At 36.9% G+C, this 21,592-nt stretch overlaps 1 protein-coding gene across 1 annotated transcript in view; it reads right to left on the reverse strand.

Annotated features, from left to right (window-relative positions):
• Positions 1-19,065: 19,065 nt before the first annotated feature.
• The window catches only part of GAB1 (GRB2 associated binding protein 1), a 123,853-nt gene continuing 121,326 nt past the window's right edge, over positions 19,066-21,592 (reverse strand). Inside the window, exon 10 of the mRNA XM_028102265.2 lies at positions 19,066-21,036. Coding sequence (XP_027958066.1) covers positions 20,878-21,036 — 159 coding nt within the window. The 3' untranslated portion in view covers positions 19,066-20,877. The remainder of the gene's footprint in view (positions 21,037-21,592) is intronic.

Genomic DNA, 21,592 nt, shown 5'->3' on the forward strand with positions numbered 1-21,592 from the left:
TTGATAACTGAAAAATCTCATTGATTTAATATCTAAAACATATCTAAAATATGTGCTTGTAATAAAAACCTGTTTTTCTGGCTGGTGTAATGATTATTAAATATCTTGAAAATTTTAAAAAGAGAGAGTGAAATCTCCTATTGGTACTGGAACACTGGCTAAGTTTGACAATTAAGTAGCAGTTCAGATATTCTTCTATTTGTTTACTGTACCAAGTTGCTACTGGTGAGTCCCAATTTAAATCAACAAATATTTTCATTATATAACAAACCATCATTAATGAATAAAAAAGCCTCTGTAATAAAAATCATGTATTTATAATATAAATATTTTAATAATATCTATCATACTGTTATCATATATGCAGATAATATATTTGTGTAAATATATATGATACAGTGCAATTCTTTATTAATGTAAACATACATAATATAAAATTATATTATAAAATATATAATATACGCTATATGTAGTATGTATATTATTCTTTCTAATAATATGATATATTACATAAAAGTATTATATATCATATATATGTATAATGTATTTATGTATAAGTAAACACATCTCATAAACAATATATATATTAAAATATATTTACAACATAGATATATATAACAAATAAATATTTGTATTTATAAATATATGGCATAAATACATATTGCATTATATAAATATTTATAATATAAATACTTATTTATGATGATAAAATATTTTTATAAATAGGGGCGCCTGGGTGGCTCAGTCGTTAAGCATCTGCCTTTGGCTCAGGTCATGATCCCGGGGTCCTGGGATCGAACGCCGCATCGGGCTCCCTGCTTGGTGGGAAGTCTGCTTCTCCCTCTCCCACTCCCCCCGCTTGTGTTCCCTCTCTCGCTGTGTCTCTCTCTGTCAAATAAATGAATAAAATCTTTAAAAAATATATTTTTATAAATAAATGTATTGGGTGCCTGGGTGGCTCAGTCAGCTGAGCAGCCACTCGGTTTCAGCTCAGGTCATGATTTTAGGGTCGTGGGATCAAGCCCTGCAATGGGCTCAGTGCTCAGCGGGGAGTCTGCTTGAGATTCTCTCCCTCTCCCTCTGCTTCTCCCCTACTTAAGCACTCTCTCTCAAATAAATAAATCTTTTTTAAAAAACTAAATAAGCGCATTACACAGATATATTACTATAAATAAGTAACTTATAAGGATATAGAGGAAAGATTGGCAATTGTAAAAATTGTTTTTCTTGTTTTTATGAACATTTCTTCAATACAAAAATTAATTGTTATTAAAATTTCACTGGTATATTGTTTATATATTATATTAAAATGCTACACATTCTAAGTTAAAACATTTCCATAATGTCAGAATTTTTTCAAATATACACACATATCAGAAAAGGAAAAACCTAAAGCCACTAGAAAAGACACTGAAAGACAATTATTGCATTTCCTCAATTCTAAGAAACATTTATTCATGTGTTCATTGTTCATGGGCTCAGCTCCGCAAGACTGCACCCATTTCAGATGCCAGTTGCAACCCCAGGTTGTCACTCATACTTCTGACCAACCGACTAGAAATCTATACACTGGGAGTTCCCACAACATTCTCTTCAGGGTTGATAATTTGCTAAACGGCTCAGAGAACTCAGGGAAACACATTTACCGGTTTATTACAAATGACATAATCACGGATACAGAAGAATAGCCAGGTGAAGGTGTATGTAAGCTGAGGTCTGGAAAGGTCCCCAGCACAGGCGCTTTCGTCCCCATGGAATTGGGATGCACCACCCTCCTGGCATGTGTATGTGTTCACCAACCTAGAAGTTCTCCGAATTCCATAGTTTAGGGATTTTTATGATGTCTTCAGTTATTAACTCTCTCCAGCCCCTCTCCGATTCCATGGATGGGGGTGGGGTGGAAAGATCCACACTTCTAATCAGGGCTTGGTGTTTCCTCAGGGACAAGCCCCCACCCGGAAGTTCTCCAGGAGCCCGCCAAGAATCGCCTCATCAGTACAGAAGACACCCCTATCATCCAGGAAATTCTGAGGGACTTAGGAGTTCTGTGTCAGGAACTGAGGTCAAAGGCCAAATATTAGAACAAAAGATGCTCCTAGAGCCCCTATCTCTCCAGCAATTATAATCATTTTTGAAGGAGCTCTGTGCCAGGAACCAGGGGCAGAGACCAAATTTATATTTCTTATTCACAGAGATTATTAAATCTTTCTAGGTAATGGTCAAGTAATTTGAATGTTAAACAATGGTAAACCCTTGTTGAAAATTATACACCTCAAGTGAAAAATTTTAACTTTTCAAAGGATGGTTCAGATTGGGATTTTTCAGAAATTTATTGTAGATAAGTTTTTCTTAATGGTGGTGGTAGGGAGCCAAGCAGGAGAAAAACTGATCCTTTTTACTTTATCTTAGAGGTTTGTGTATTTTGTCTGTATCGTAACCTCTTTGGGAATGGGGGGAAAAGCAACTGAAGAAAAAGAATAGACATAGGGACACCTGGGTGGCTCAGTCGGTCAAGCGTCTGCCTTCAGCTGGCTCATGATTGTGGGGTCCTGGGATCGCAACCCCCATAGGGGCTCCCTGCTCCGCGGGGAGTCTGCTACCCCTTGCCCTTTGCTCCATCCCTCCCCCCCACTCGTGCTCTCTCTCTCTCTCTCTCTCTCCCAAACAAATAAATAGAATTGAAAAAAAAGAATAGACATAAAGGTTGTTAGATTTTATATTTATCCTTGGTAAACATGAAGTGAGATAAACATTGTAAAGTATTCAAAACTGATGTAAGTCTAACTTTGCAGCAAAACAGGTTATACTGGAATGATCGTGTCAAGTGCATAACAGATGATGCCGTTCTTGGCAAGGCCATGTTTAACATTCAAAGGATCATCCAATAGATGTTGGAGTAAGATAATGAGAATTTTTTTCATTTCACACAAGCCATAGCAAACATTAATAACATTATGGTATATATTTATGCAGAATACCAACACTGACATGAATACAACACAATATATAGAGAGTAAAATACAAAAATAATTTAAGTGATAGCAACTGTGATTCACAAAATCACTTTGAACAAAGTAAGACATGCTACTACCCAACTATTTTTCAGTTGATGTACTAGATGTAAATCATGTGAACTAGTTTAAAATTATTGTTAGATTCATGGATTTAAAAGTGCCAATATTTCTATCTTGAATAGTTTTGAGGAATCTGTCCAGTAGAAGACATAACTAAAGAAAGATTATACACATTTTTAGTAGCCTGCTTTTAAACAAATTTCAATCTTGTCAAAAATAAATTGGGAGTTCAGGGATATGACAATGCCATACATCTGAAGCAAATGCAACACATTGCAAAAACATACCCTCAAAAAACAGTCTAGGGCATTATGGTCCTTGTTCCATTTGCTCTTTAAACTTGGTAATGAATGAAGCAACAGAAGAATGTCCTTTACACACTGAATTTTTTTTTTATATCATCCACTAATTTTACAATTACTTTTTTGGTTTCAACAACATATTGAAATGTACCAAAAACACATTTACTAAAGACAGATTTGAAACTATTGTCAATACATTATGGAAAAATTGAGATGACACCACCAGGTCATTAAAAACTCAATTACAGCTAATATGCAATCCTTTTGTAGAATTTATTGATGTCATTAATAAAGATGTAGATTCTATAACTTGAGCTATAGGCATAAATTGAAAGTCTCCACTTTAAATTTGTTTTCTTAGAATGAACTTGACATAATATTTTAAGTAAAAGTAATAGTATAGTCAAAATGATATATGACTAAGCTCAATGTAAATAATGCCCTCGAAAACATCAAAGGAATCAATAAATTCTACAAAGATTCCAAGCTGAACACAAACCCCACGGGGTTCTCCATCCCACAACCATGAGATCATGACCTGAGCTGAAACCAAGAGTTGGTGCCTAACCAATTGTGCCACCCAGGCGCCCCAATAAATTACTAGTTTTATTTTTTATTTATTTGTTTTTTAAAGATTTTATTTATTTATTTGAGAGAGAGAGAGAAAGAGCACGAGCTGGGAGGAGAGGGAGAAGCAGGCTCCTAGAGAGCAAGGATCCCGATGTGGGGCTCGATCCCAGGACCCTGGGATCATGACCCGAGCTGAAGGCAGACACTTACAGACTGAGCCATCCAGGTACCCCCGAATTACTAGTTTTAAAACTGATTATTACGTCATAGTTATTTTGAGTTCCTGATTGTTAAAATTAATTTTCTTTTTTTTCATTTATTTATTTGAGAGAGAGATAGAGAGAGAGCACCAGCAGCGAGTGGTGGGGAGGAGCAGAGGGGGAGGGAGAAGGAAGGGGAAAGAATCTCAAGCAGACTCCATGCTCTGTGTGGGACTCAATCCCATGACCCTGGGATCATGACCCTGAGATCCTGACCTGAGCCGAAACCAAGAGTGGAATACTCAACCCACTGCGCCAACCAGGCACCCCATATGATTAATTTAAAAAATCCTGATAATTTCATGATGACTCTGAGTTCCCAGTTATTTCAATTACAATTTTAAGTTTCCTTTAATTTTGTGTTGAAATTTGATATACAAATTTATTCAGAAGGTTTTATATTGACTTTACAGATGACTCTTCTGTAATTGCTGTTACTGAGAAGTAAATAATAAACCAACTTAATTTTTACCCATAGTTTCCAAGAGCAGCTCTTACACCTGAGAGTAAGAGGTGAAGGAAACAGTGGTGAGTTGGGCTTTAATCTGAAGGGGGTAGGGGCCCCCTGAAGGACATTAGGCAAGGAGTGATGTGATCAGATTGGAGATAAGAAAGATCCGTTTAGCGGGAGTGAGGTGGTTCAGGTGGGAAAAGATGTAGGAGTAAACTAGGGCAGTAGCAGAAGGAAAGAATGGATTTGAGAACGGCATATTTATTATCTGAGCAGAGACAAAGGACTGAGGGTTATAAAAATGTATTAATAGGAATTCTTCACAATTAAAATATATCACAAAATGTGCATTGATAAATATGAATGTGCCGGTAGTATATTTCTTTTCCTAAGTATATTCCCGGTTGCCACCACCTCCTTGGCCATCAGTCTCTATGGGCTGCCCAGCCACCTCTCCAACTTTTCTCTATCTTCTTTCTGCTCCAGCTACAGAAACAGGGAGATAGAGCAGACTCCTTCCACTGTGGCCTTTGAGCTGTCATTTCAGCTTAGAAGGCTTCCATCTTTGCAACTGTAAAAGGAAAATAATTGAATGTCTGTAAGGAGCATTATTGATAACTGCCAAAGAGTGGAAACAATCCAAATGTCCATCGATTGACAAACGGGTAATTAAAATGTGGTACATCCCTGCAATGGAATACTATTCAGCTGTAAAAAAAAAACTGAAGTAGTGATACATGCTACAACAGAGATGAACTTTGTACACATTAAGCTAAGTGAAAAAAGAAAGTCAGAAAAAAGCTACACAGCATATTGTTTGATTCCATGTATAGTAATATTCAGAAAAGGGAAATCAATAGAGACAAAAGTAGACTAGTGGTTGCCTAGGGCTGGGCTGTAGGTTCGGGGAAATGAGTAGTGGCTGCTAATGGGTATGGGGTTTCTCTCTGGGGTGAAGAAAATATTCTAGAATTATCTACATTATGATGATGGTTGCATAACTCTGAATATATTAAAAGCCATTGAGTTGTACACTTTAAATGGGTGAATTGTATAGTATGTGAATTGTACCTCAGTAGAAATTATTCCTGTTCTAATCAAACAAAATACGGATGGGAGAATACTTGAGAGACAAAATACTTCGGTGCTAAATACGTTGAAATCACTAAGGCAAGCATGGGGACACCCTCTTTGAGGGCTTAAAGAAAAGGTCTAATATTTTGAAGCTGGCCATAACTGAGTAAATGATGGTGTGGTGATACACCATATGACTCCAAGGAACTTTTACACCTGTAAAAGAATTTCCAGTTTAGTCCTTTTTGTCATGACTTGACTTGCAGATTCAGTTTTATACACAAGAGGGCACTGTCCACCAAATGACAAACTTGTTCAAAGCTGCGGGAAAGTAAGCAAATACAATCTCAGGGAAGTATCATAAAAACCAACTGATATTTACAAGTCCCATTAATATATACATGGATTTGTTTATGAGTGCACAATATCTAGAAGGGCAAAAACATGGACATGGATGGGACGTTACTTTGGGGGGGTTTGTTCTAATTTTTATTACTTAGGTACAGTTGCCATACAATGCTAGTTTCAGGTACACAACATAGGGATTTGACAATTCCATGCAACTCACCACAGTAAGTGCAGTTACCATCTGTCACTGCACGACGTTATTACAATGTTATTGACTATATCCCTGTGCTGTACTTTTCATCTCCTGACATTATTCTGTTTTTTGTTGTTCGTTCACTTTTTTTTTTAGATTCCACATATAAACGTGAAATCATATGATATTTGTCTTTCTCTGTCTGCCTTATTTCACTTATTTCAAAATACCCTCTAGATCCATCCATGTTGTCACAGATGGCAAGATCTCATTCTTTTTTTTTAATAGCTGAGTAATATTCCATTGTACGTACACCACATCTTCTTTGTCTATTCATCTGTTGATGGACACTCAGGCTGCTTCCATATCTTGGCTACTGTAAATAAGGCTGCAATGAGCTCAGGGGCACATATATCTTTTCAAGTTAGTGTTTTTTGCTCTCTTTGGGTAAATATCCAGTAGTGGAATTACTGGATCATATGGTGTTTCTATTTTTAATTTTATGAGGATCCTCCATGCTGTTTTCCACAGGGACTGCACCAGTTTGCATTTCCACCTATAGAGCACAAGGGTTTCCTTTACTCCTCATGAGAAAGATACTTCTTGTTGAATAATATTTTATGCTTTTTATGTTCTGAACTACGTGATTGTGTTGTTTATGCAAAATGTTCTATAGAAAAAATACTTTATAAGGAAGATTATTTTGTGCTTATTTAGACTAATATATGAATTTGATAAAGAGATATGGAGAATATATGCAAAATATAGAGATTATTTTAAAATGATTTAATAAATTATTGCCAATTTATACTAATAGCTTTTTAAAAAACATCCTTCTAATGAATTCGAGAATCTTCCCATGTGTTATTTATTATTACCATTCTGTTTTCTTTCTTTCCCCTTCCTTCTTTCCTTCCTTCCCTTTTTTCTCTTCCTTTCCTTCCATACACAGGAAAGATCATTTAATTATTTAATTATTTTTCAATTTTCTCCTACCAAACTCTTCAATAGAAAGTTTGAAAAAATATTACTGTAAGTACGCACCATTTTGACAATAATGATTTTTTGTTTCATTTGTTTAAATCTCTCTACATATATGTGTGATGTGAGCATTTTTTCCAGATTTTTTTTCAAGTTTTTTCTTCAGATGCTCTAACCTTAAGTATTTCAGCATGCAGCTATTTAATGAAAGATATTCAACTACATTGCCGTAATACTGTTATCACGTGAGAAAATTAAGGGTAGTTTTTAATATAATTTATTATCCAGTCCATTTAAAATTTTCTGTTGTGCCTAAAATGTCTTATATAGCTTCCCCTTGCCCCACCACATCAAGGTTTATACATAGTATTGTGACTGTTATGTCTCTTCAGTCTCTTGCTTTCGAGCATTCCCTCATTTTTTTTTTTTTAATGACTAGTTTTTTGTAGAGACCAGGCAAGTTGTGTTACACGGAATGTTTTACATTTGTCTGATTGTTTCCTAGTGGTATCATTTAAATTGTTCCTCTGTCCTCTGGAAGTTAGATTCAGGTGAAAATTTTTTGACAAGTTTATTTTTAACATTTTCATTGTGCAAAAAACAAAAGCAGCATCATGAATTATTACAAAACACACTTTTATAGACACAGTCCAGATCAATAAATAGAACATTGTCAGCATTGTAACTCTTTACCCCTCTCTCCTCATCCAACATCATCACTATTCTTTTTATGGAAACCGATTCCTTACTTTCTTTATCGTTTTACCATCCAAGCATGCATGAAATGCCTTGATAGAGTTTTCTCTGTTTTTGAACTTTATGAGTAAAATCATATATTAAGTATTCTTTTGTGTCTAGCTTCTTTTGGTCAATGTTATCTTTGTGAGATCATCTGTGTGCATGTGAATAGCTGTAATTCATTCATTTACATAGCTTCATTGTAAGAATATATCATAATTTATATGTCTTTTCCACTGCTCATGGACATACGGCTTATTTCTCATATTTGGTTTTTATAAATAAAGCTACCATGAACACTCTGTGTCTGTCTCTTGGCATACATGTGCATGCATTTCATTGGACCTATACTCAGGAATATAATGACTGGACCATGGGGTATGCATATGTCCAACTTTCATGAAAATGAAACCGTCTTTAGGGCGCCTGTGCGGCTGTCGGTGAAGCGTCTGCCTTGGCTCAGGTCATGATCCCAGAGTCCTGGATTGAGCCCTAAATCGGGCTCCCTGCTCAGCGGGGAGCCTGTTTCTCCCTCTCCCACTCCCCCTGCTTGTGTTCTCTCTCTCACTGTGTCTCTCTCTGTCAAATAAATAAATAAATAAATTTTTTTTAAAAAAATGACAGTCTTCAAAGTAATTATACCAGTTTGAACTCCCACTAACATCGGATGAGAATAACTGTTGCTGCACATCCTTGCTAACACTTGGTATTGGCAGTTTTAATTTTAATCACTCTGATCCTAGTTTTAATTGCATGTGTTTTTGTGAAAATTCTGTCTATTTCTCTTATCTTCTCCTTCCCCTTTCTGGATTACTGTATTTCTTTTACTGATCTATAACCTAAATATATTTGGGATATGAGTCCTTTGCTAATTATGTGGGTTGCAAATATAATCCACAGTGTGTTTTGCCTTTGATTTCTCTTCATGGTGTCTAGTGGTGAACAGATGTTCTTAATTCTGATATAATCCAATCTATCAATCTTTTCTTTTTTGGTTATTCTTGTCTTCTTTAAGAAATCTCTTCAGATCACGATAAAATCATCCTGTATTAATTTTGTTATTGTTTTGCCTCTCAAAATGTCTATGGTTTACTAGAAATCAATATTTGTTTATGATGTGAGTTACAAGTCAATGTTCTTTTATTTATATGGATATCTAATTTGTCCACCACAAGTTATTGAAAATAACATTATTTTTCCACTGCTCTGCAGAGTACCTTGTCATAAATCAAGTATCCATTTTTTTGTGTCCTTCTGTTTTTGTGCTCTCTCGAATTTTATGGATGTATTTTTCTTTCCTGTACCAATATTACACTGTATTAATTGCTATGTCTTTATAATGACTCTCAAGTTTTCTGTTGTGTGTCTTTCACATTTTTTTTTTCAAGAGTGTTTGGCTAGTCTTAGTCTTTTGCACTTCTATAAATATTTAAGAATCAGTTTCTCAGGTTCATTAAAAAACAAGCAAACAAAAAATCTTCTGGGATTTTGAATGAGAATGCTTTGAATTTAAAGATTAAATTTTGGGGGAAAACAACATTTATTTAACTAACAATTTTACAGATCATAATTTTTTTATTTTGTTCAATTAGCCAACAAATAGTACATCATTAGTTTTTGATGTAGTGTTCAGTGATTCATTAGTTGCATATACCACCACCTTCCTGGGCAGGCTGCTCTTGGCTCCGTGTCCTCACCAGGTGTGGGGCTCTCGGGTGGCAAGTGGGTGACAGCAGCAGCAGCTAGCCCCCAGGTGGTGGGCAAGACAGTGTGGGAGATGGGGGAGGCTCCAGACCCGGCTGGTAAGCCCTGGGGATGGCGGGGGACCAGAGGACCAGAGGGGAACGAGGACCCACCACTCTGTCCTCGCGGTGCTCCGCCCTGAGCTCCTACCAGCCCTGTGCACATTTTAGGTTAATGCTTTGGGGTTAATTCCTTGAAATGCAATTCCTGGGCAAAAGGTTAAGTACAGTTTTAAGACTTTAAGGTTGTATTGATAAAGTGCTATTTAAAAACATTGTACCAACTTATGATCCTAGTGGTAGTATATGGTAGTGTTCTACTCTCCACACCCCTATCAACATTGGATATTATCGCTGAGTATTTGAAAATATTGGAAGGAATATTATGAAGTCTTTAAAGATGACGATTCAGATCCTCCTTCACATCTGCAAATATTTATGACAGCAGTCAATGCAAAAAAAACCCAGAATCCAACTGCACATTCTGGCAAAGATAATGAAGTAACATAGTTTGTGGGTATTTTTTCTGTTTCTCCCCCAAATTTTTTAAATTACACAGTCTTACAATATGAGGGTAAGAAAAAAAAAATCCAGAATGCAAGAGGCTTGGCTCCTGTGTCGTTTTTCAACAGACTTCAGTCACTTTAATAATTTTAAACAAAAATGAATTCAAGGTAGAGAATTAAGAGTTTGCAATTGCCAGCCGGTGTGAAGGGTCTTGAGGGATGATTCTTAGAACAATGCCACAGAACCACCAGACATGGGAACCATCAGGCATCTGAGCTCAGGAAACCATGGCACCGACTTTTGAATCCAGGATCACACAGCCAGAGTACCATGAAGGTGAGGAATAGCCCACCTTGGCTGTGAGTCAAAGATCGGGAACTCATTGCTTATTGACTAAATGCAAGCTGCTAGATGTAATGATTTTGAGGGCCCCACCAAGTTCCGGCTGCCTCCCCACTGACTGAGTTTCCGAGTCTAAGTGAATGTGACTAGCGGGGAGGTCAGAGCAAAAGCCTAGCAGCAAGGAAGTCAGGAAATGTACTTTTTATCCTTACAGATCCTGAAGTACAGGATGGCACTCGAAAAAGAGGTTGGATCAGTTGTTAAACAAGCCGGTTTTCTACAGACCCTTTATTTCCTTGATGGTTTGATGACATGGTAATGATTATGAATACTGTTAAAGATTTTCTCTGCCCTGCCTGATCATGCCCTCTTCCCTTCTCTGCCTTGACATGTGCCATGGGAGGCTGACCCCTATATTCATCTCCTTGATTATTCCTGGCGGCTAGTCAGTTTTATCCAATGGCAAGTCATGGAAGAAATAAACTGACTTCCTCCCTTCTGGTCTGCTTTTGGTAGTGGTTGTATTCTTCTACCTAAGATGAAAGCATCCGCTGGTGCACAGATCTTGCTGGGCATCAGTTAGAGTGCCCTCCACTTGCCTTCTTAGTTCTAGAAATATTAATGGCTTCCTACTGTCGCTAAGCATTTTTAACCACCCCTTGTTGGTTCCCTTAACCTCACCCACAGATGTGGAGTAGTTCTTTCACTTGACTCTCTTCAATTACTTCTTTGAATGTGCCATCTTTTCCTGCCAGGAATGTGACTGATAGGATGATGGAGAAGACACAGTTTTCATTCCAAGGTACTTTTGGCCAGGTAGATGAGATAAATATAGCCATCTATTATGCAATGAATTCTTTCCCCCTTGCCCCCAAATTAACGTTGAAGTCCTAACCTGGAGTACCTTGGAATATATCTGCTTTCGGGGCTAGGGCCTTTAAAGAGGTAATTAAGGTTGATTGAGGTCATAAGGGTGATCCTACGTTCAATTGAGCATTAGCTCTAATCAAGTGTCACTAGCGTCATAAAAAGAGAAAGACACAAGGGCTTGCATGAATAGGGGAAAGATAGAAGACATAGAAGATGGCCATCTAAAAGCCAATGACAGAGGCCTCAGAAGAAAGCAAACCTGCCAACACCTTGATAATTGGACTTCCAGCCTCCAGACTTGTGAGAAAATAAGTTTCTGGTTTTAAGCTTTCCAGTCTGTGATGGCACTTTGTAATGGCCACCCTAGCAAACTAATACACCATCATAAAAGCCAAATAAGAAAAATCTGTTAAGAGTCACCAATTGTGTTACTCTCAGAGGAAGGAGCCATTATCTTTGGGTAGGTGAGCTGAAGGAAATACTCACTGAGTTGTCTCAATTGGAACTCGAAAGTTGGAGAGAATGGTAGTACCTACCTACAGTATTATGGGCATAAGAATAAGTATAAAACACAATGTTTCAGTAACTGTTAAATAGCTTTGGATTTTATGAGAACACACAGCTATACTCCTAGACCTGGGTTTAGAATGATTTCCTTACTTCCTGTGGCCTACTCTTTCAATGCTTAGGCTTGTTCTGATGTTTTAAAGTCCTTAATTCCCAATGCACTTGAGTTCCACTCGGTTCTCAAGACCTTCCATCCTTGGCCTCATCTCTTAACACCCAACTCTGCCTTTGAGATAGCTAGCCTCTAAGATGCTTCCAGTGATCCTTACTTCTTGGTATTCAAGTCTTTGTAAGTTTTCTTCCACAATCAATCAGGGGTGGACTATATGACCCATTAGAGTACAACAGAGATGACAGTGTGTGGCTTCCAAGCCCACGTCATAGAAGACACTGAAGCCTATGCTTGGTGCTGAGGATTACTAGCTTTGGGGGAAGCCAGCCACCATACCACGAGGATACTCAAGCAGCTTTGTGAAGAAGCCCACATGAAGAGGGACACAGGCCTCCTACCAATTTGCCAGTCACGTGCGTGAGCTCCGTTGAAAGCAGATCCTTCAGCCCCAAGATGACTACAGACTCAGCTGATTTGACTATCATTTTTTTTAATTTATTTATTTTTATTATGTTCAGTTAGCCACTGTATAGTACACCATTAGTTTTTGATGTAGTGTCCAATGATTCATTAGTTGCGTATAACACCCAGTGCTCATCACAGCATGTGCCCTCCTGAATACCCATCACCCTGTTACCTCATCCCCCCACCTCCCTCCTCTCTAAAACCCTCAGTTTGTTTTCTGGAGTCCAGAGTCTCTCATGGTTTGTCTCCCTCTCTGATTTCTCCCCCTTCAGATTTCCCTCCCTTCCCCTATGTTCCTCCATGCTATACCTCATGTTCCACATATGAGTGAAACCATATGATAATTGTCTTTCTCTGCTTATTTCACTTAGCATAATCCCCTCCAGTTCCATCCATGTCGATGCAAGTGGTGGGTATTCATCCTTTCTGATGGCTGAATAATATTCCATTGTATATATGAACCACATCTTTATCCATTCATCTGTTGAAGGGCATCTCGGCTCCTTCCACAGCTTGGCTATCGTGGACATTGCTGCTATGAACACCTGGGTGCATGTGCCCCTTCTTTCCACCACATCTGTATCTTTGGGGTAAATACCCAGTAGTGCAATTGCTGGATCGTATGGTAGCTCTATTTTCAACTTTTTGAGGAACCTCCACACTGTTTTCCAGAGTGGCTGCACCAGCTTGCATTCCCACCCACAGTGTAAGAGGGTTCCCCTTTCTCCATATTCTCGCCAACATTTGTTGTTTCCTGTTTTAATTTTTTCCATTCTAACTGGTATCTCATTGTGGTTTTGATTTGTATTTCCCTGATGGCTAGTGATGTTGAGCATTTTTTCATGTGTCTGTTAGCCATTTGTATGTCTTCTTTGGAGAAATCTGACTGTCATTTTATTAAAGACTCTGAGCCAGAACTGCCCAGCCAAGACAATCCTCAATTTCTGACCATGGAAACTGAGAATAAATGACTTTTTTATTATGCCTATAAGCCATTACATTTTGGTTTGTTACAGCATTAGATAACTAGTACAATATTCATAACCTTCGACCTGATACACAGCTCTCCATATTTTGCCTCTTCTGACATTTTTACACCTCTCTTCTCAAAAAACAATAGCAAACTAATAATAAGTTGTTCATATTGTTGTCTTTTCAGATGCCCTCTTTCCTTCTTGCCAACCCTACAAGACCCAGCTCAATCTCCATCTCTTTGAAGCTTTTCTTGACTATGATACTTTGAGTCTTCTTCAGTAGCTCATCATTGGTACCTCAGAAGTAATTTACTGTCTCATATAATTTGTTATTTCACACATTTGTAAATATAAAGATGACATAAATTTGTTTCCTACAGCACCTAGCATAATGCCACACTAGGAGCTAATGATTTAATTTTTTTTTTTAAGATATATTTATTTGAGAGAGAGACACAGCTAGAGCAGGAACACAAGCAGGGGGAGCAGGAGAGGGAGAGCAGGCTTCCTGCAGAGCAGGGAGCCCGATGCAGGGCTCCATCCCAGGACTTTGGGACCATGACCTGAGCCGAAGGCAGACGCCCAACGACTGAGCCACCCAGGCGCCCCGCTAATGATTTAATTTTTAATAGGCCACCATCCAGTAGAATTGAAATGTGAGACAACAGTACTCTCTTCTTAGTCTGAACTTCAGAATTACTGTTTTGTCTAAGGATTGGAGTGAGCAACTTTCGGTCTCATTGTTTTGACGAAGTTTTTTTACAGAACTAGTTTTAGAGGTATTATAGGATATGTGTCTCACATACACAAGGGAAATTTAAAGCAGGGATAATTAAATGTCTTAAGGTCATAACATGTGACAACAGTCAAGACCACAACCTGAGAGTAGCAAATGAAATTCTGTTAATAAGATATTGTGCCTCACCCAGCAAGAATATAATAATCTTTTGTTTCTTTTAGCATACTGTCTCCCCCTCATGCCAATTTAATGGTTCCTGAAAGACAAAAGTTATGGCTAGCGTAAGGAGAAACATGTTTCACTGTTAGTAAATGGCTTCAGAAATTCATGGACACTTTAATTTTAGAAGAGAAAATAATTTTGGAGTAGAGACTACCAATATATTTCAAGTTAAACTTCAAAAATCATTGCTTGGTATATGCGTAACAGGCACTCAGATTAATGAATTAATACCGGTATCAGTCAGGGTTTACCAGACAGACCGATAGAAGCGACTGATTGATCTACCCGTTCATCCATCCATCTATCCATTTATCTATGGGAGAGATTTATTTTAAGGAATCGGTTCACACAATTGTGGGCATGGGCAAGTTTGAAATTTGTAGGGCAGGCTGACAGGCTGGAAACCCAGGCAGGATTTCTATGCTACAGTCTTGAGGCAGATATCCTTCTGTGGGAAACCTCAGCTTTTGCTCTTAAAACAAACCTTCACTGACTGGATGAGGCCTATCCACATTACGGAGGGTGATATGCTTTAATCACATTTACAAAATACCTTCACAGCAACATCTAGACTAGCGTTTAAATGAACACATGGGCACAACAGCCTAGCCAAGTTGATACAACCATCACAATACTGTATTTGACAAAGTGGGCTTTTGGAGGGATTTGATTTGTTTTCTTTCCTGTACACTGTACAACCCTCATACTGAGTATTCCAAATGTTCTGGGCATCACATAGAACACAAAGTCAGAGACGTATTATGCTAAGAGTTAATCACCAATGTAAAAACTGTAATAGTAATAAAACCCTGTTCTAATGAAGTACAGAAACACATCTTAGAAACTCAGTTTTCTATACATGTTCACTTATTTTATTACAAAAATATTTTTAATTTTAAAAAAGGGAAACAAAGGAGGAACGTTACCCATCAAAACTTAATAAAATGCCTTCCATCGCTGACTCAGCTTTTAAATATGCAATAACAAATCCACAGAATTGCCAAGTTATTCTCTATGAAACTAATAAAACTGTAACTCAAAGAGTGTTTACCAGAGAAAGCAGCTTTTTTTCCAAAGAAAGAATAGGCAGTCAGCAGTGTCACCATTTACAAGGTGACAGAAACACAGATGAGTAGTGCATGATCTCAAAGAAGATAACCTCACATTCTCCAAACTCCCCAAATATCTAATGAGTCAGAGTTGCAAAATGCTGGAATGAGTAGGCCAAAGGACCGACATGGCCATTCTTGGGGTTTTATGAAGTACTGGAGATGTTTGACAACTCACGGAAATGAAAAAGCCCAGCCAGTTATCATTTCCCAAATCATGTTTTATATAAAAAAGTATTTTCTGATGGAAAAGGTTGCATGCAGACCCTTATTTATTGGCCTTTTACTCAACAAAAGGCTGGGAGCACTTGGCTAAATGAAGGCATAACAAGGGCATATGCATGTGGCAACGTCTCAGAGGTTTTTCTTATTAAGAGTGTGATCATTGTATTTCAGCACGATCTAGTGAGATCTTGGCTGCAGAAAATGAGTGACCCTACGGAAGTAGGGCTGGGGAAGTACAGCTGACTCGAACAAGACTTAGGGATGCTCACCCCTTGCACAGTCAAAGCCTACATGTAACTTTTGATTTCCCTAACACTGAATTACTAATAATTTTTTTTTTTTAAAGATTTGTCAGAGAGAGGGAGAGAAAGAGAGAGTGCACACAAGCAGGGGGAGCGGCAGGCAGAGGGAGAAGCAGACTTCCCGCTGAGCAGGGAGCCCCATGTGAGGCTCGATCCCAGGACCCTGGGATCATGACCTGAGCTGAAGGCAGATGCTTAACCGAGTGAGCCACCCAGATGCCTTAATCTACTGTTGACCAGATGCCTTACTGATAATACAGTCTATTAATTCATATTTGGTGTTGTGTATTGTATACTGTATTCTTACAATATATAAAGCTAACAAAATGCTATTAAGAAAATTGTAAGGAAAATACATTGAGAGTATTGCTATTTACTGAAAAAAATCTGAATAAGTGGACCCACACAGTTCAAACCCATGTTGCTCAAGAGACAACATATAATAAATGGCAGAATTGTTTTTTTTTTTAATTTATTTAGATAGACTCTAAGGAAGGGTTAGAAATATAAATTTATATGTCTTTTTGGTTCAGTCTCAGTATCCAAACTGACTAAAGTCTTGAAACCAAATTGTTTGAAAAGTTTTATTTGGTAGCAGAAAATATCTACAACTGGATCATTACAAAAAAAGTAGTCCAAGAGGGGGAAAATAAACTTATACATAAGATTTTGCTACTGAAATTTGGGATGATTATCAACAATTGATTCAGGTTACAACAACTTAACACAAAGTCATGCCTTTTTAGGTAAAGAAAGTAGAAGTTATGTTAATCCCTTGACTAAACAGTTTATTGAAACTCATAATAAACATTATAATGAACCTAAAGAAAGTTAAGTTTATGGAAGAGAAGACAAACTAAATTATTTCAAGCTATAGTAATATATAAACATATTTAGTCAGAGTAAAAACCAATTATCTCCACAACCTGGCAATCAACTTTTCATTCTATCAAGTCTATAATGTCTACATTATTCATTTACACCATGGCTTTTCATCTCAGAGCAGTCAGTATTTTAAATTATATACAGATTTACATATAACATATCAGATGTTACTGACAATCAATCTTACCCTAGGAGATATATATATATATATGTATGTCTCTCTCCCTGTATCCACTTGATCATATGTACAACCCCTGCCATGGACCTCATTGTTTATCTGACAATAAAGGACAAGACCTACCAGAATGACCCAAAGACAGGATTAGGAGGGATCGGCTCACCTTGTTGTCTCTAAAATTTTACAGGCTCTTGTATTCATTCAAAATACTAATACCAATACTTTCAGTGGGCCAAAGAAAGAGGCACTAAGAGTTTTGAAAGCATCCAAGAATTATGATCACTGTCCATGGTATAGTCTACAGGCATAAAGTAGCTAACGTTTTAAAAAATATCAAAAATACTGTTTTCGTTAAAGGGGGGTAAGCAGATAACTTCTTACTATTAGAAAAAGAAAAACAAACACTGTTCAATTTCCAGCTTAAATGCATTTATGAAGATTGTGACCCCTGTTATACTCCAGAAGAAATTGACTTATGACCTTAATGTGCAAGTATAGCAGTATTTCTCTATCAAATTTAGTCTGTGATTAAATACAATGCTACACACACACACACACACACACACACACACACACACACACACACACACTCATAGTAGTACCTTATGGGATTCTCTAAAATGCTCACAGTAGCTTATACGATATTGATGAAAGTACAGAGTGTAGATAAAAACCATCTTTTATAGCTTACTAAGTGATACCTTCCATGGGTTAAGTAGCTTAAATTATTCAAGTTTAAATTTCAATTCTTAAAAGCAGAACTGTGCTTTGGTATTCAAACCTTCATAAAATTTTACAGCTATTCAAAGTAAGGAATAAAAAAATAGAAAACATCAAACATGTGGGAGAAAAACACTTCTGACTTACAACGTTAACTGTCACATGATTAACCAGTGGTTTCCAACTCTTGCCTGGCCAAAACTCAGCTTCTTGGAGGTGATTAGGGTTTTAAAAAATTTTGTTTTTATAAATGTGTATTTTTAAAACTTAATAAAAATGCACACTCTAATGTGTTACATATCCCCCTTCCACTACAAGAATAATTTTTTTTTTTTAAACCTTGGAATACAACTTCAGCTATCTCTAAAGAACCTTCCGAGATGTGTGCTTAAACCTATTATTTACACTTACTTATGTTTGTGTGAATCAAAACTTTCTTGATAATATGCAAATAAAACAAATTGGGGGCTGAAGTTTTTCGCCAACTCTATAAGGCCAATTACACGTTTGTGTTATTCGCAAATTTTATTCCTAGTAGTGGACTAAGAAATAAACTTAAATGCGAATCCAAAATATTTACACTGATAAAATGAACTTTTCAGGCTTTATGTGTTGGGGTTACATGAAATTTTATTGAAGAAAGATTCCACTGCTAAAAGATGTTTGGAAAATAATGCTCCATAAGAAAATGTCTTTTAATTTGTTAATACAATGTTTTAATGTGATTTCATTTTCTAACACAAACTGCCTAATACATTTCAATTCTTAAATTACTCTGCACAGTGGGAAAACTTCTAGAAATTAAGAGTGCTGCAGGTCTTCAAAAATGATAACTTGTAAAAAATTAAAAAACTACACTAAAAAAGTTAGTCTATTGCCTTAGACTCTTTTAATAGGTAGCTTTAAACAAGATTTCCATTTTTTAATTAATAATATACTTATTGAATATACTTATTGTTGTGTTCTAAATCTGAAAATGTGTTCAGCTTCCACATTAACACATTTTAGCATCTTCACACATCAACTGTGTTTTGTGTTTTAACAGTTTAGGCACATTTCAATAATTTTGGATTTTATTTTGTGGTTTCATTATAAAACAGCTTACGCACACCAAATTCAAACAATCTTTTTATTTAAAAATCCACCTGAAAATTCACTTCTGGATTTTAGTTTTTGTTTAAAAAGAAGCAAACATTTAAAAGCATCAAATGTTACTAGTCTACAATTCATCATGTTATGAACATTTTTTTTAGTTCACGGGTTGGGGAAATAAACCCATTACATTGATTAGGCACAGTACTATGGCCAAGAGACCAGATATCAGGGCACATCTGTGTACTCAGGCAACAGTCAGAGGTCTGAATGGAGGGAATCATGCCTCAGCTGTGGGCACTCCTATCTCTGCCCCCTCCAAAAACTGTTAGTAAGCTCAAATCAATAAGAGATTGTATGTAACTTAGTTAAAAAACAAGCAAACAACCATACCTGCTTTCTAAATTATACTGCAAAGCCAAAACAGGTAAATATAATTGTAGCCTCACTATATAAAATTTGTGGTTTTGATATCATGTCACAGGACCATATAATAGGTGAGACAGAATTTATATAATTCCTCCGGTCATTTCAGAAATCTGGTTGGAGGAGGTCCATGACTATAAGATTTCACATTATAGCAATGCTTCAGTATTTCTCGAATTAGGGCAGTGAATAGAAATCACAGTACAAAATCCTTAATTATTTACTGGAAAAGCAACAGGTGCTACATATGAGAATCGCTTATAGAACATCTATTTTTTTAATGTAGATATAAAATATTAATTGCATAGGGATTTAAATATAAGGCCAAGAAGAATATAAAGTAAAGCTAAAAAAATCATAGAAAGGGCACTATGGTGTCAAAAGACAGAATTTCATTCTTAAGAGTAATAAATCTGAATTACTGTCTAATTAAAAAAATCACAGTATGTTGCTATAACTAACAGTGAATGTCTGATTAAGTCCAAACTGGAAACCAATATTAGGACTTACAAGAACACTACTAAAGCTCATTGTCTAAACCTGATCAGTGTATTAGCACATGAGTGCCTGGTACGTACCTGATTAGTTATATAACCTATGTTTTGCAAATAATGTAAAGTTTAATACACGTTAACAGGTGTGAGAGCACATCATCACCGCATACTGTAAGTGATCTGTAGGCTTACTTGATAGTGTATTCCAAGGTGCAAGATCCCACCTGGCAGAATCTTCACTCAATGAACCAAAAACACTGTAATTAACAAAATACAATAAAGTTCCACCATTGAAAACTAAATGTACATGAACCAGAGAATTAGTTCCTGACACCAGTACATATATCATCCTCAGCATTTTGGAAGGCAGTGAATGATGAGTCCAATATACACTGTAGTCTAAGCTAACGGTTATCACCTCAAGTTTCAGGTAGAAAGGTAAATCGTGGATCTACTTCTCATTTTAATGTTGTTAGAGTGCAGTTTAAAGAGCAATTTCCAAATCTAAGAGTAGCTTAGTTAACTTAGTATTGTTATATAGAGTAGTGTGAGGAAAAACAAGAACTCCCAAAGGAATTATTGTTAAGGAACATTTGGGAATACCCAAACCAACGTTTTAAATGAAAAAGTGCATAAATACAGTAATACTACAAGTGAGTTAACTATGGAACAAATGTTTCTCTGGGAGCTAGACAATACTATTTTCCCACATTATTTACATGTTATGAATTGTTCAGATACCACAAAGCACCATTTACAGTCTAAATTGTTTGATTTTGTCTGAAAGGTCCTTTGACTTCAATTCTACTCAGTTGAGGATCTACCTAGAACAGAAGCGTCAAGTCATCTTCAGTTAAACAGGATTTATCTTTACAATTCAGTTCTCTTTTGTTCAGAAACAGCGAAGCAATATTCTCATTTCACAATCTTGGCTGGTGTTTCAGATTCTGTGGACTGTCTCCCGTCTGTCCAGGCTTCCCGGGTGCTCTTTAGGGCCAGGGTCTTCTGTTGGTCAACCACAACATAATCTACTCTCTCATCAGCTACACTGCTGCCTGAGCCACTGCTCTTTTGCTAAAAAGCAAAGAAAAACACATATAAAAGAGTTCTGAGTGAAATTCAGTCTTAAAACATTGACACTCACATGCTGTGAATAACTTGAAATTCTACTGGGTCACACACACAAAATAACATTACCTCAATTTAACAATGTTGTTTTTCTCCTAACTGTATACCGTTTTCCCCTTAAATTTAAAATCACTATGTAGGGCGCCTGGGTGGCTCAGTTGGTTAAGCGACTGCCTTCGGCTCGGGTCATGATCCTGGAGTCCTGGGATCGAGTCCCGCATCGGGCTCCCTGCTCAGCGAGGAGCCTGCTTCTCCCTCTGACCCTCCCCCCTCTCATGTGCTCTCTTTCTCTCTCATTCTCGTTCTCTCAAATAAATAAATCTTTAAAAAAATAAAATAAAATAAAATCACTATGCATAAGAATGCAGACTAATGCTCCTAACACAGATGGAATTCTTGTAAAATAGGGATCACAGACACCAGGTTCATCTTAAGATACACAGCTTGCTTCTCCCTTTAGCTTAAGCTTCACTTTTTCAAGTCCTGAGAACATGTATCAGTG

The sequence above is a fragment of the Eumetopias jubatus genome, unplaced genomic scaffold, assembly GCF_037043125.1.
Source record: "Eumetopias jubatus isolate StellerSeaLion01/CBP00866 unplaced genomic scaffold, mEumJub1_p1.0 scaffold_2, whole genome shotgun sequence".
NCBI lineage: Eukaryota > Metazoa > Chordata > Mammalia > Carnivora > Otariidae > Eumetopias > Eumetopias jubatus.